This window comes from Elephantulus edwardii, unplaced genomic scaffold (assembly GCF_000299155.1).
Source record: "Elephantulus edwardii isolate Elephantulus edwardi_28Jun2011 unplaced genomic scaffold, EleEdw1.0 scaffold00186, whole genome shotgun sequence".
Taxonomy (NCBI): Eukaryota; Metazoa; Chordata; class Mammalia; order Macroscelidea; family Macroscelididae; genus Elephantulus; species Elephantulus edwardii.
The window spans coordinates 5,399,135-5,412,325 of NW_006399936.1; the positions used below are offsets into that span (position 1 = coordinate 5,399,135).

At 43.8% G+C, this 13,191-nt stretch overlaps 1 protein-coding gene across 1 annotated transcript; it reads left to right on the forward strand.

Moving 5' to 3' along the window:
* Positions 1-477: 477 nt before the first annotated feature.
* LOC102872232 (UPF0764 protein C16orf89 homolog) lies at positions 478-11,304 on the forward strand. The gene is made up of 5 exons (XM_006896639.1): positions 478-676; positions 3,491-3,640; positions 5,661-5,811; positions 6,574-6,691; positions 11,161-11,304. Exons 1-5 carry the CDS (start codon positions 478-480, stop codon positions 11,302-11,304), a joined length of 762 nt encoding a protein of 253 aa, XP_006896701.1.
* Positions 11,305-13,191: the final 1,887 nt, after the last annotated feature.

Below are 13,191 nucleotides of genomic sequence, written 5' to 3' on the forward strand. Positions count from 1 at the left end.
GCCCAAGATAACAACAGCCTGAAGGTGGCCAACTCAGCCTCACGCATCTTAACTATCGGGTCAAAAGGATTCCCAGATCAAAGATAGGAATATGCTGAGCTTCATCTCACGTATGAGATGGACTAACACAATGACCTTGACAATAGACTCAAACATATCTATCACTATGAACAGGGTGCTAATAGAAGATAGGAAGACTAGCCGTCTGCTGCTATCCTTCGTGGAGTCCTCTCTGGTGTCCTGGCCTGCCAGCTACCCCAGGAGGGTCAGCTCTTCTCAGCCTCCTGTCTGATGCCTGCAGGAAGGAAAGAAGAAGACGAGCGATGAGGGGGAGGAAGAGGGGGAGAAGAAAGAAGAGGATAAAAAGGAGTAGTTGGAGGTGGAGGAAAGTAAAGCATGAAAAGCAGCCAGAGCAGAGCTTCTCTTTACAGAAGTGTTTTGACTTCTCGAAGTGACGGGAAGGGAGCCAGGTCCACCATGAGGTTGCTCTTCCTGCTCCTGCTGATGACCTCATCACCACGCGTGTCCTCCTCGTTTGTCAAACCAGATTCCCCAGAGATGAAGGGCGTCGTCTCCTCTATAATCCTGTCCTCCTTAGAGCAAGCTGTCATCTTCCTGGAGAAAGACTATACGAATACCGAAGTGAATGATATGGTATCCCTCAGGATCCTGCAAGGTGGGTGGAACATCACCTACACGCCACCCTGTCCCATTCTGTAACCGTGAGAGAAGATTGCCACCTGGCATTTGAATAGCCTGCTTGACTCCATGGAAATCAGACTCTATTGGGCTTGACCCTAGGGGCTCGACCCCATTGAATTCTGGGGGCCTGCTGTGCTTAGATGTAGGAAGGATTTAAAGGTAACACAAGCGTTGAAAGTTATTCTTTTCCCGTGGGATGATCCTTCGAGTATACTGGTGAGAAGGCGGGCCAAAGAGCGTGTGCTCCCAATGGGTTTTATGGGACAGGAACTCCCCCTGGCAAAACAGTGGTGCACGTTGTCCAGCAGAGACCCTCAAGACCTCAAGCAGATTGCAAGGCTTATCTTCAGGGATACCACTAGGTGATTAAACTTCCAACCTTTGGGTTGCCAGTCGTGCACATAAGGAGCTCTTGTGCCCTAGCGGGAAAAAGTTGGACTGCCTACGCAAAAGTACGCAGTTCCAGTCCACCAGCTGATCTGTGAAAGGAAGTTGGGAACTTTCCTCTAGTGCTATTTGCTGCCTCTAAAAACCCACTGGAGGGTCAGATATGAGTCCATTCTGACTTAACAGTGCATAACGTAACAACAGCAATAGGACATAAATTGATGGGTAGCCTAATATGGAAGCAGGAGTGGCATCCACTTCCTAAATAATATGCCTCTGGACACTCTATGAACTTTGATAAATGTCAATAGTTGTAGAGGGGCTTTTTGTTCATAGGGTCCCTATGAGTCGTGCTCAATTCGAAGGCAATCAACAACAACAACAGCATAATATGAAGCATTGACTATCTCCTTTTCTCTTTTTCAAAGGAGCTATGATAGTAAAAATGTTCATCTGGTAACCAAAACATCCACAGTTCAAACCCCCCAGTCACTTCAGTGGAGAAAGATAAAGCAGTCTGCTTCCACAAAGATTCAGAGTCTTTTAAACCCAGGTGACAATTCTACTCTGTCCTATAGAGTCACTACAAGGTCCTGTTAAATGGAGTCAACAGGGTGACAAGGACTTCGGGTTTTAGTTTTGATGTCCTTCCATAAACTTGAGGGCAGGGTTGACTTCTGGCACAGGACAGCTCATGTGGCGGGCACAGGACCTCTTCCTGTCAGTATACCTTAATCATCAGTAGTCTTTACTTTTTCTTTCTTGTTTTTAGTTTTCTTTATTTTTGTAATTTTTGGTGAAAGTTTGCAGAGCAAATGAATTTTCCATTCAACAAGTAGTACGTAATGCTGTTCTGTTGTTTGGTTGCAGTTCCCTTGCTATTTCAGCCCCTCTCCCACTTCCTCCCTAAACTATATTTCCATACGTTCTTTCTTCCTGCCCCTGGCAGCTTTTTGATCTTTGTGGAAGGAAGATGTTGCCCTTTCTTACAGGATTGTGCTGAGCGACCTCCTCAACTGTCTTATCATTCACTTTATGGGTTTGGAAGTTTGGCTGTAAATTCACCACTTAAAACTGGCTTCCGTTTTAAACTGGAAAGGCGTCGAAAGGTGTCTAGCAGGGTCTACTCGTCACTGTGAGATCAGTAAGCCTGGCCTTTTTTTATGATTTTGACTTTTATTCTACATTTACTTCCATGCTTTATTCCGAAGTGGTCAGGGGTAAGCAAATCAGGCATGGTTTGGTCTTTCGCTGGTCGAATTTCTTAGCCCCTTCTTAATGCTTGCCTGCCCACCCACTAAGCTGTGTGTCAGCGAAGCTGCCCTCCAAACCTCTCCCCCTCTCAGCCCTGTGGGGATGCTCCCCCTCAGCTCTCCCCTCTTTCTGGCCACTTGATCACCCCTCTGCCTTCCCTTCTACCCCTGCTAGGTGCCCACTGGCCTGTAGGCATCTTGGTAGTGAATAGGAAACGTTTTTCCTCCCTTGAGTCAATTAATTGTCAGATGCTCAGCAAGCTTTTTGTTTTGTTTTTCTTTTACTTTTCACTAATACATTTCTTGTTTTAAGACATTGATTACAATCCCCACATTGTGTCATCACTCTTCCCACTCTCTCTCTGTGGTTCTTTTCATTCATATCTCCATTTTCTCCCTTGCTATGTTTTGAGTTTCAACCTTGGACAAACACTACACTTGTGATCCAGTGTGAGCATGTGTTGGAGACCTTTCAGGTGTTATTTTACCTTATGACGTCGTTAGGTGCCGTTGAGTTGGCTAGGACCCATGGCGAGCTCTATAGACGGTGGTTCTGAACTCTGGTGACTGGAAGTCCAAAAGCAAGAATTCAGGAAGTGCCACTTACACGTTTATTTAATCTCCTTTCTGTTTTGAAATAGATTAAATGAAACGAAACACACTCTGCATGAATATTGCTTCATTAACATGGCAAAAATAACATTTTTTCAGTTTGGATTCTAGCCCCCACAGATTATTTGGAGTATAATTTTTGGAGGTAGGGATGTAATTACACCCCTGAAAGTCACATTCACAGGAATTTCCAGGTAAGCTTTAAATGCACCTTCATTGGGAGACACAGTTCAACCCAATAGCAAACAAGCAACAACAACATCCCAAATTCACTTCTGTGGAGTCAGAACCAAATCATAGCAGACCCTCCACTGGATTTCTGAGATTGCCCATCTTTCTCCAGAAGTACAGCTTGTGGGTCCAAATCACTAGAGAAACATGGCCTTTGGGTTAGCAATGTAACTCTCTGTAGAATATGCCACCAGAACTCATTTCAACTTAACATATTAATAATAACTATAGTAACTTAGTACATCTTTTTCTCCCCGCCCCTCACCCCCCTCATCAATGGCGGAATGAACTGTGCTTCCTCACAGTGGAGCTCAAGGCTGTTCAGAAGATTTGGATCAAGGACCCCCTGTTTCGGATACTGAACCAGAAAGTAGAAAAGCTGATTGAGAAGCTGGATAAATTTATTGGCAAATCCATCAACAAACTGAAGCTGCTTCAACCCACATATGTACAAGGTAAGCTCACACATATAGCCGCACTTCTACCGATAAAGTGGGGTAGGGAATGTTTAAAGGTAACGAAAACCAGAGATGCCTAGAAAGCCATGTTGATCCACCACTTTAACCAACATAACTTTAACACTTTAACCAACATAACAACACTTTAACATGGCCAAGACGGAGGTTTGTTGTTTTCTTTTGAGATATAATTCATACTGAAGGCTAAATCCTTTACTTGAATCTGTAATTGCTTTTTTTAAAAAGTCTTTACTCTCTACAGAAAAGATTGTCATTTGCATACCATAGACTGTTGATGAGTCTTCTTCCACTACTAATACCATATTATTCTGCATAAAACCCCAACTTCTCAGATTGTTTTCTCCATATATATATTAAATAGTTATGATGAAAGGGAAAGAAAGAAGAAAGAAAGAAGTTGAGAATTGGGATCATATAGAATATCAAGAAGATCCCAGAGTAGGTCCAGTTGCCCTTGACCCCAGCTGAGATGGCCCCACTCACTCACTCACTCACTCACCCACTCAGATGGCTGGAGAGCAAGGAGTATCTTGTCTCCAGTGTCAAGGGCCTCATCTGAGACCAATGCTCTGTCCCAGTGTTCGACATATCTAAAAGGAAAAGGAATCATTTGCCTTGAAAAGACTAACATCCTCTGGCATATCTCCAGTCCCTAAAGTACTCAGAAAAAATGTCTCTGTTCTTTCCAGTTACCATACATGAGGTCCCATCCTGTAACTCTGACCTGGGTAGTTGTCATACGGGAAGTTATTGTCAACTAGGCCCCAAATTACAGTGACTGACTGCAAGGGTAACAGAGGAGAACTGTATTCCATTGCATTTTCAGCGGTGGATTGATTTGGCAGAAACAAAAAAGTCTTTCATCTGAAGAAAGTCTGGATGAACCAGAACTTCCAACCTTTGGATTAGCAGCTGAATCTCGTTAAAGTTCTTCCTCTTTTTTGCCAACTCTCCACTTTCTCCAGAATGATGTCTTTTCTAAGGATGCTCCTTACAGTATCCCAAAGTATGTGGAAAGAAGTTTCATCATCTTTGACTTTGAGGAGCTCCCTGGTTGCACTTTCTTCAAGACAAACTTGTTTGTTCTTTTGATAGTTGTAGTCAATAATTGATAGTGTAGTCAATAATACTTTGGTAGTATGTTTGTTGTTGTTTTTAAGTGCCGTTGAGTTGAACATGACTCATAGCAACCCTATATTTGTAGTATAGTCAACAATAGTCTTTGCTAACACCACAATTCAAAGACATCAATTCTTTGGTCACCCTTATTCACTGTCCAACTTTCAGACACAGAGGATGCAATTGAAAAGACTATGGCTTGGGTCAAGGGCACCTTAGTCTAGTCTAAAAAGCAATCTACTCCTCCTTATTAGGTTTCCATAGACTACTAGGGATTTTGTCAAAGCTGGAGGCACTGGTGGTACAATGGTTTAACATTCAGCTGCTAACGTACAGGTAGGTGGTTAAGATCTATGAGAGGTTCCTCAGGAAAGCCACATGGAAATCTGCTTATGTGAACATTATAGCCACTGAAAAAGTAGGAGGCAGTTTTTTTCTACCCTGGTTTGTTAGAAGAGTCAGGACTGGTTCAATGGCATACAGTATAACATGGAGTTAAAACACCACTGGGACACATTCCTGATTTTTTTTTCCTTTTAATTAATTATGTTCCCTGAGGAACACATTTGTTTCAAAACCAATGGCCTCCCAGGAGGAGAAGTTAGGAGCTCAGAGCAGGCCTGGCATAGGGTCTCAAGCTACCTGAGGGTGGAGGGACAACCAGTTCCATTGCCCTGAGCTTGAGTTGGAATGAGAGTGCTAATTAGTTACCCCACAATTGGATCTCAAACGGTAGGAGTGCGAAGGCTCTACCCAGTACTCTTTCCCAGTGCTGGCTCCTGGTGCTAAGGAGACATTGAGCTGGGTGTATATTATACTTCTCGGCCTTTTGATGACTGCTCCTGTGACTTACCTCTTTGATTCTGCTCTTGGCCAGCTTTCCACCCTCTCCTCAAGCCTGGGTTCTGGCAGCTTCCCTGTCAGTGGATCCGTACTAATACCTCCATGATCTACGATGAGATCCACCATGAAGACGCCAAAGTGTTAGATGTCAGGGACAATTGCATAGTGGAGCTGCTGGCATCAAGGTGGGTACAACTGAATGTTCTGGTAACCTGCAAACCCTAAACTGTGGGTCCTCTCATGGGGTACAGTGGCTCTACAACTTCCCAAGGCTGAACTCGGGATTCTGGGCAGACCAGGTCCAAGACCCAGGAGTCCCAACATCCACTTCACCCCTTTCCTGGCACTCCTCTATGAACCAGCCAGTTAATAGCCTGCCTGTCTCTCAAATCCCCAACACTTTATTCAGCCTGGTACAGCTACACTAACCTATGACCTCCATCCAGAGACCCTCTGATGGGTCTCCCAGATCTCTCCCTGCCAGGGACACCACACTTCATTCAGAGCGCCCTTTCCAAAACCTTCAAGCTTGCTCTCTGCATCCAACCTAGCTTCCCTTGCTTCCCCTTTTGTTCCTACCTGATCTCCAGCCCCTTTCCTGGTGTCACATTTCAGGTTCTTCAGGGCTCCCTCCCATGCGTGAAATCCTTGCCAGGTCATCTCCTCTGTGCACATGCATGTGCACATACATACACAGAGAGAGAGAATGAAAGAGAGAGGGGGAGAGAGGGAGAAAAAAAGAGAGTCAAATAAACATGTCTATATTTCGCCTGGTGCCCATATTTATGCCATCTGGTGTCTGGAAGTTTCGAGGGTGAAGGGGCAGGTGAGTTAATGACTAGGCTAGGCTCGTGCTCAGGGAAGGTGCAGGGGGATTGGAAAAGCTCCATGTCCTTAGATTCTTTTGGGATTCCTTCCCTTTAACACCTGAAAGTTCCTCCTCTCAGGATCAATGAGGACTGGTCCTGCAGCTGCTCACATTCCTGCGAGACCCTGGTGACTAAACTTGGTGCCTCAAACTACTACCTTTCCTACCAGCTGCGCTACTTCCTCTTCTCCAAAATGGTAAGTGGGGGGCTGGCTGCAGCCCCGGGAAGGAAAAGGCAAGTTTAAAAGGGACTGGTGGTGCAGGATCTTGGTGACATGATCCATAGCATGCCATTTTGCTCAGCAAAAGGCTGTGCATCATAGCAAGAACATGGAAACAACCCAAAGGCCCAACAATAATAGAATGGATTGAGAAATGATGGTGCGTTCACACAATGGAATACTATGCAGCACGCAAGAGCAATGATTGCAGGAACAATGATTTCATAAATTACTACCTAACATGGGAGAGACTAGAGAGCATTATGCTGAGTGAACTAACTCAGTCTCGTAAGGACAAATACTGTATAAGACCATTAATCTAGAACAAGTATGAGGATCCAAGGAGGGGAGGGAGGGGCTTAATCATAGAGTCACATCATTTGATGGGTGGAGGGAGGAATGGGTAAAGGAAAGGGGAGAGATCCAGTGTGGAAAAACAATGTATATGAACTTTATGAATTTTGTATAGAAACCAGTATAACATGAAAAAAAAAATTAAAAATTAAGTAAATTGAAATTTTTTTTAAAAACTGTGCATTTCAGGTGGTTCATATCCACTAGGAGGTGGTCTCAGGCAAGAAAGGTGGAGTCTCTATTGCTAAGATTCACAGCCTCAGAGGGTTGCTATGAGTTAGAATAAATTTGATGGCAATGAACTTGATGGCAATGAGCTTGAGTTTCGGGGTATTATTAGATGCCTGATAGTCACAATTAAGGAACAACCCCAAAGTATGGTCAAGATGCTCCTTAGGACCAAGTGCGGCATCCATACTATTACATCCTTTGGTATGTTGTCAGGAAGGACTGACCAGTCCCTCCAACCTGGGCAAGAGCATCAAGTTGGATAAAGAAAAGTATACGTGAAAAACAGACCCTCTCAATGATTATGAGGATGGCACAGGGCGAAGAAATATTTCATTGTGTTGTATGTAGGGCTGCTGTGAGTTGGAACTGACTTACAGGCACAAAGTTAATGACACTCTGTAGTCCTTGGTGGTGCAAAGGATGAATGTGTCTCCCTGGTAACTGAAGTGTTGGAGCGGTCATGTTCAACCTTAGCGGTCTCACGGGAAAGACCTGGCAACATAGGAGAATCCAGAGAGCATTCTCCCGAGTGAACTAATAGTCTTCTAAGGGAAAACACTTTTAGGAAGGCTGTTATTGTAAAAAGAGAAGGATAACTAGTAAGAAGATGTGTATACACGTCCAAAAGAGGAAGGGGAGAAGGAGACGGAGGTGGGAACAAGGGAAGAGTTTTGGAATTCACTAGGATAGCAGATTTTAGTGGGTGGACTAGAGGGTGAAGGAATAGGAAAGATTCAAAGGGGACTCAGAAAAACAGGCTAATATTTGGCTTAGATCAATAGTAATTCATTATATAAAATGCAATGCATATGAACAATTCCATGAAATACAATGTAATTAAGGGGGGAAATAACTAAATGAAAAACACAATCCTATGGGGCAGCTGTGCTCCGATATACCTGAACTCATTGCAGGTGCAAGTCAGAACTGTTTTAAATTGGGTTGATGACAACAATTTTTACCTTCCTTTCTATTGAAAACTCCTCCCTCCCATCCTGGAATTTCTTGGCAAATTCCAGGGTGATATTGTGTTGAAAATGACAAAGAAGTAAATTATCTGGTTCCCTTATGGAGTTTTGAGTTTGGGTTTGTTTTAGCTTTATTTTTTACTTGGTGAAAATATTTGAGGAATTAAAAGGAACAGGTATTTTGGTATTTTGGCCTCAGGATTGTGGAGGTTGAGGTTGCCATGTTCTCTAAGTCTTTTGGACTAATTGTTTGTGTCTGTCTTTGCTTTTGTCCCTCTTCTTTGTTCTGGGCAGGGAGAGATCAATAGTTAACATCTTACTTAGATGGTTGCCCTAAGCTTTGAAGATCCCAGTTGGTACTCAGTGCAATAGGATGTAGAATGTTTTCCTTGTGGTCTATGAGATGCTAATGGGCCTTGAGATCAGAAGAACTGGATGATTCTTGGCTCCCACCACTGACCACTCTACAAGGGATAACAGCAGAAGTTCCTGGGTAGAGGGAAGGAAAATGTGAAACAAAACAATAAAAGACATCAGATTTACTGATCTGATAGAGGTTCAGTGAACTCCTGAGACTAGGACCCTCAGTCAGCCTTAGAACTTGGAACAAAACTCAGCCCCATGGCTCAACTTTCAGTCAAACAGTAGGCAGGCTGTTTTTGTTGTGTACTGTTGAGTCGGAACCAACCCATCGCTGACCCTCCATCAAGTTTTCAGAGGCTGTTAATCACCCGAGGAGGAGATTGGCAATCTTCCTTCTGCAGAGCAGCTTGTGGATTCGAACCATGTACTGCTGCTCTAACAACGCAATTCCTTACTTCTAAGCCAGAAGAGCTCCCTAGTTAGACTATAAAGTGACTGATTTCATCAGGGAAGCCTTCTTGCTTGCAGTAAATAACAAGGCAGCATTTGCATAAGGACAACATCCTAAAGTCAAGAAGAGTTAAGAGAAAAGGGTTAATAGAATTGAGAATTGCAAGGAAGAAGTGGGATAGTGTGATTACATTGCTAATATTCTATTAACACTATAAAAGGTAATGTGGATGAATGAGTGAATGAAAAAAAATCCATTTTCTGTGTGATCTTTTGCTCGAATCACAACAAAATAAAACAGAATGTGTCAGGTAATCCCACAACTCAAGTCTCTGCTCTCCCCTGTGGCATGAAGGCTCAGAGCAGCCGAGTCCAGCTTCACATCTTCGGTACCATGAAAGGAAGCCAGGCTAGGGCACCTGGAGCTCCACTTTGTTAAATAACAGTAGTTTTCAAAATATATCTGTAGGTTTCCTGCTCTATTGAACTTGACTGCAGAGATATTGCCATTTTTGCAAACTGATGGTTTGTGGCCATCAGTATTGGGCTACTCCATTGGTACCATTTTCTTTATTTATTTTTAACAGCATGTGTTCAGTTTGTGTCTATGTGTTATGTTTTCAAACTTTTTCAGAACGTTTCAGGCTTTTTCCGTGATGCTACTACAGTCATAATTGACTATCCTTTCCTTTCTCCTCCCTTAAAAAAAAAATCACTGCTATCACATGGGTTCTGACACAGAATGACCTCAGTGGGTTTGAAGCTGTAAATCTTCATGGGAGGAGAATGTCCATCTTCCTCTCATCCAGTAGTTGGTGGGTCCGGATTGCTAATGTTAGAGTTAGCGTTACACCTAGTAATACACGACATCACCAGATCTCCTTAAGGAAATTACAAAATACTGTAAAGGTAACTTTCATCTTCACCGTGAGGCTTCACATTTTGCATGATTTGCTTTATAACAATATGAGCTTTAGCGTGGTTTTCTGCTACTCACAGTATCTCTGAGGTATGACTATATAACTGCATTTATAGATGAAAGTGATAAGTTTTATAATTACCCTTAAAATATGTTATCCTGTGTCCAGGAATTATTAACCAAAGCCAACACGTTCTAATTTTTGTTTGTCTATTTTTTGGCGATATGTATTCTTTATTCTCTAAATGCAATAAAATGGAATTATAAGGTGTTTGAGTTAGTGAATAGATTCAATAGATTGAAAATTGTACATAGAGGTGGTTTTAAACCCACCATGATTAAGTCCAACTCTTAAGCACGTTAGAGAACAAAGTAAATCTGACCCCACGGAATTTTCAAGGCTGCCTGTTTGTTTTTTTTTTTTCCCTTAGTGTTGCTGGTGGGTTCAAACTACCTACATTGCAATTAGCAGTGAAACCCTTACATTATAGAGCCGCCAGGGCTTATGGCACTTGTTTCTAAGAGTTTCTAGAGGCTTCTTTTACCTCCCAATGTGGACACTATTTGGTGGCGCTCCCAGTTGTAAAACAGGTTTGGAAGCAGGAAGGGCATCCACTTCCTGAACCACATGCCTCTGGAAATTCCATGAACTTGGAGAAATGACGACAGTTAGAGAAAGGCGTTAGGTCTTTTGCTCGTAGAGTCACTAGCAACATAGTGCATAGAGTCATATGAGTCATGCTCGACTCAACGGCAATCAACTTTTACCTCCTGTACTTCTGGCATCATTGGTCTGGGACCAACCCTACCCAGGATCTGCTCTGAATCTGAAGATCCTAAAACAAACAATACTTTCAGAACGTGTCTCAGTGTTAGGCGTCAGGGCTCAGAATGCTTAACTCATCGAGTCAAGGCCACAAAGGCTGGTGAGTAGTAGAGGGAGGATTAGAACTCAGCTCCCTCTGACCCAGGGCATTTCTACAGTGATGGAGCTCAAACAAGTTGCAAGTGGTGCTGGGAAAACCCTGAGTAAAGGAAGGCCTGCCCCCGGTGCAGCCAAGTAGCAAACCACCTTAAAACCCAAACCTTTCCCTGTAACCACTGCAGAGTGTCGGCCATGAATACTGACTTCCTTGTCTTCTGGTGTGTGTGTCTCCCAGCTCGAATGCTCAGGGGACCTGTTCCAAAGAAACAAGCACTACATGGACCTCTTCTGTGCCAACATGATGAAAATGAACCAGGATGCTGAGCTCAATGGTTATACCTTCCCTGACCACGGCCTCTTCATGACTAACAGTGAGTGAGCCCCACATTTATTTGGATAATTGAAATATACAAATGCAAGCATGTCTATGAGAGCACAAGCATAGGTCTCACACACACACACACACACACAAACACACATATGTATCCATGTACACAGAAACCTACACTTTCACATAAGCATGGGCAAGAGAACAGAACACACTCACACATACTATGTACATGCGCACACTCTTGCCTGTGTGCATATACGTAGACACAAGTAGGGTTTCTTGACACAAGTAAAAGTACCAGCGTCTCCAGTGCATTTGAATTTCTGATGAACACCAAGATTTTTTGTATATGTCTATTTCAGATACTGCTTGGGATACAGTTATAGTGACACTGGTGTGGTCCAGCACTCAGAGAGGCTGCCTTGTTTTACTGGGCCTTTCAACTTTCTACTGATTGTTTTGGTGGAAATTCTGTGTATTTCCCACCTCTGACAGTTTTCTTCCTTACACGGATTTTGGCTTTCATGTTTCTTCTTTAATGTGTAAGAAGTGATTCAGCTGTTCATCTGAAACCACAGGGCAGCTGAGTCATCTGTGTTTTATCTGGCAGCTCTGACATGGAGGGTGCCTTCTCCACTGGCATTAAATTGATGGCTGCTCTCACTGGACAAACTTGACAATGAGCTGACTGATAGACAGCTCTGAATGATTTAAGGTTGTGGCCAAACAGGGGACCTGGGTTTAAGACTAAATTCCATTTGCATTTCAGACAAACAAGAGATACATTTCTAGTGTAAGTATGTCCCGTGAACAATTTGGGATATGCTCACATGTTTGGATTTAGTGCTCAAATTCTTTTACTTCATGACCCTATGCGTGAGGCAGAGTACAAACACAGGAGCCACTGCTCCTTTAAGTAGAACACTGGGCTGCTTCTTCCATCTGGTGTTGTGGATGCTGCCCCCTGGGATGCTCATGGGGGGGGGCAGGTGACCCCTTGGTGCCCTAGGTAGAAGAAAAGACCTTAAGTCTAGGGGGTAGATTGGAAGCAGCTCTTCCTGTCTTCACAGTCATGTACTGTGGATTTGCTGGATACATCGACTTCTACAAAATGCAGTGGCTGCAGGAAATTTTCAGCTGGCAGATCCCAAGAGAAGGAAGCTTTGGGAAGCCTTGTGAGTGATTCTTCCAGCCTCTGGCTGGGGCAATCGGAGGGAGATGGGTTGGCCTGTCTGGTGGGACTGTTGTCATAGTTTTCCAGTATCCTAGTACCATAGATGCCACCACAGTACAACAAACTCTCAGATGGCTGTTGAGAGTCATTTGGGGAGGGGGCAAGTGAAGAAGTCGTGGTGGGTTGCAGACTACTCCCCAGAGGAAGAAATCATTCATAGCCCAAACTCCCGGGAGCTGGAGGACCCAGCCAAAGGAAGCTTTGAGATCCACCAACGACACTGTACATGCTTAGAAAGCGGGCTGCATTAATTGTAGATACACATTTACAGGGGACTGGTATTCTATGAAAGGGCCCATAAAGGTTTCTGCCCCCAGCACTCACTAAAGGGGAACGTTCTCTCTCCCCAGATGACTGTTCTGTCTATCACACCTCGGCAGCTGTTGGAGCCATGGGTGGCTTCCTCTATGTCCTGGCAAAACATCCCAAAGAACTCGAAAAGCTAGTCAATTCCTCCTCAGACTAAGCTGTTCCTGAGATGGACAAGTCCACGCCAGCCATCAGAAGATGACATAGATCCTGTAACCCTTAGTCCTCTGGTTCATGGGAGTCCTAAGTTCCCATCAAGAGAAAGAAGGAACCCAGGAGTCTTGTGTAAGCGTGTAGCCTGGGAATTGTCTTCTTATCAACAAATAACTGACACACTTGAAGACCAGGACTGCCTTCCCAATCATGCCTCCCTGGATCCCTTCATCCAATAA

What these genes read in the sequence shown, in the direction of transcription:
- LOC102872232 (XM_006896639.1), top strand. Translation starts at nt 478, where the DNA reads ATGAGGTTGCTCTTCCTGCTCCTGCTGATGACCTCATCACCACGCGTG. An exon ending in ATCCCTCAGGATCCTGCAAG is followed by an intron (nt 677 to 3,490) that starts GTGGGTGGAACA and finishes GCTTCCTCACAG; the next exon opens with TGGAGCTCAAGGCTGTTCAG. An exon ending in GTGGAGCTGCTGGCATCAAG is followed by an intron (nt 5,812 to 6,573) that starts GTGGGTACAACT and finishes TCCTCCTCTCAG; the next exon opens with GATCAATGAGGACTGGTCCT.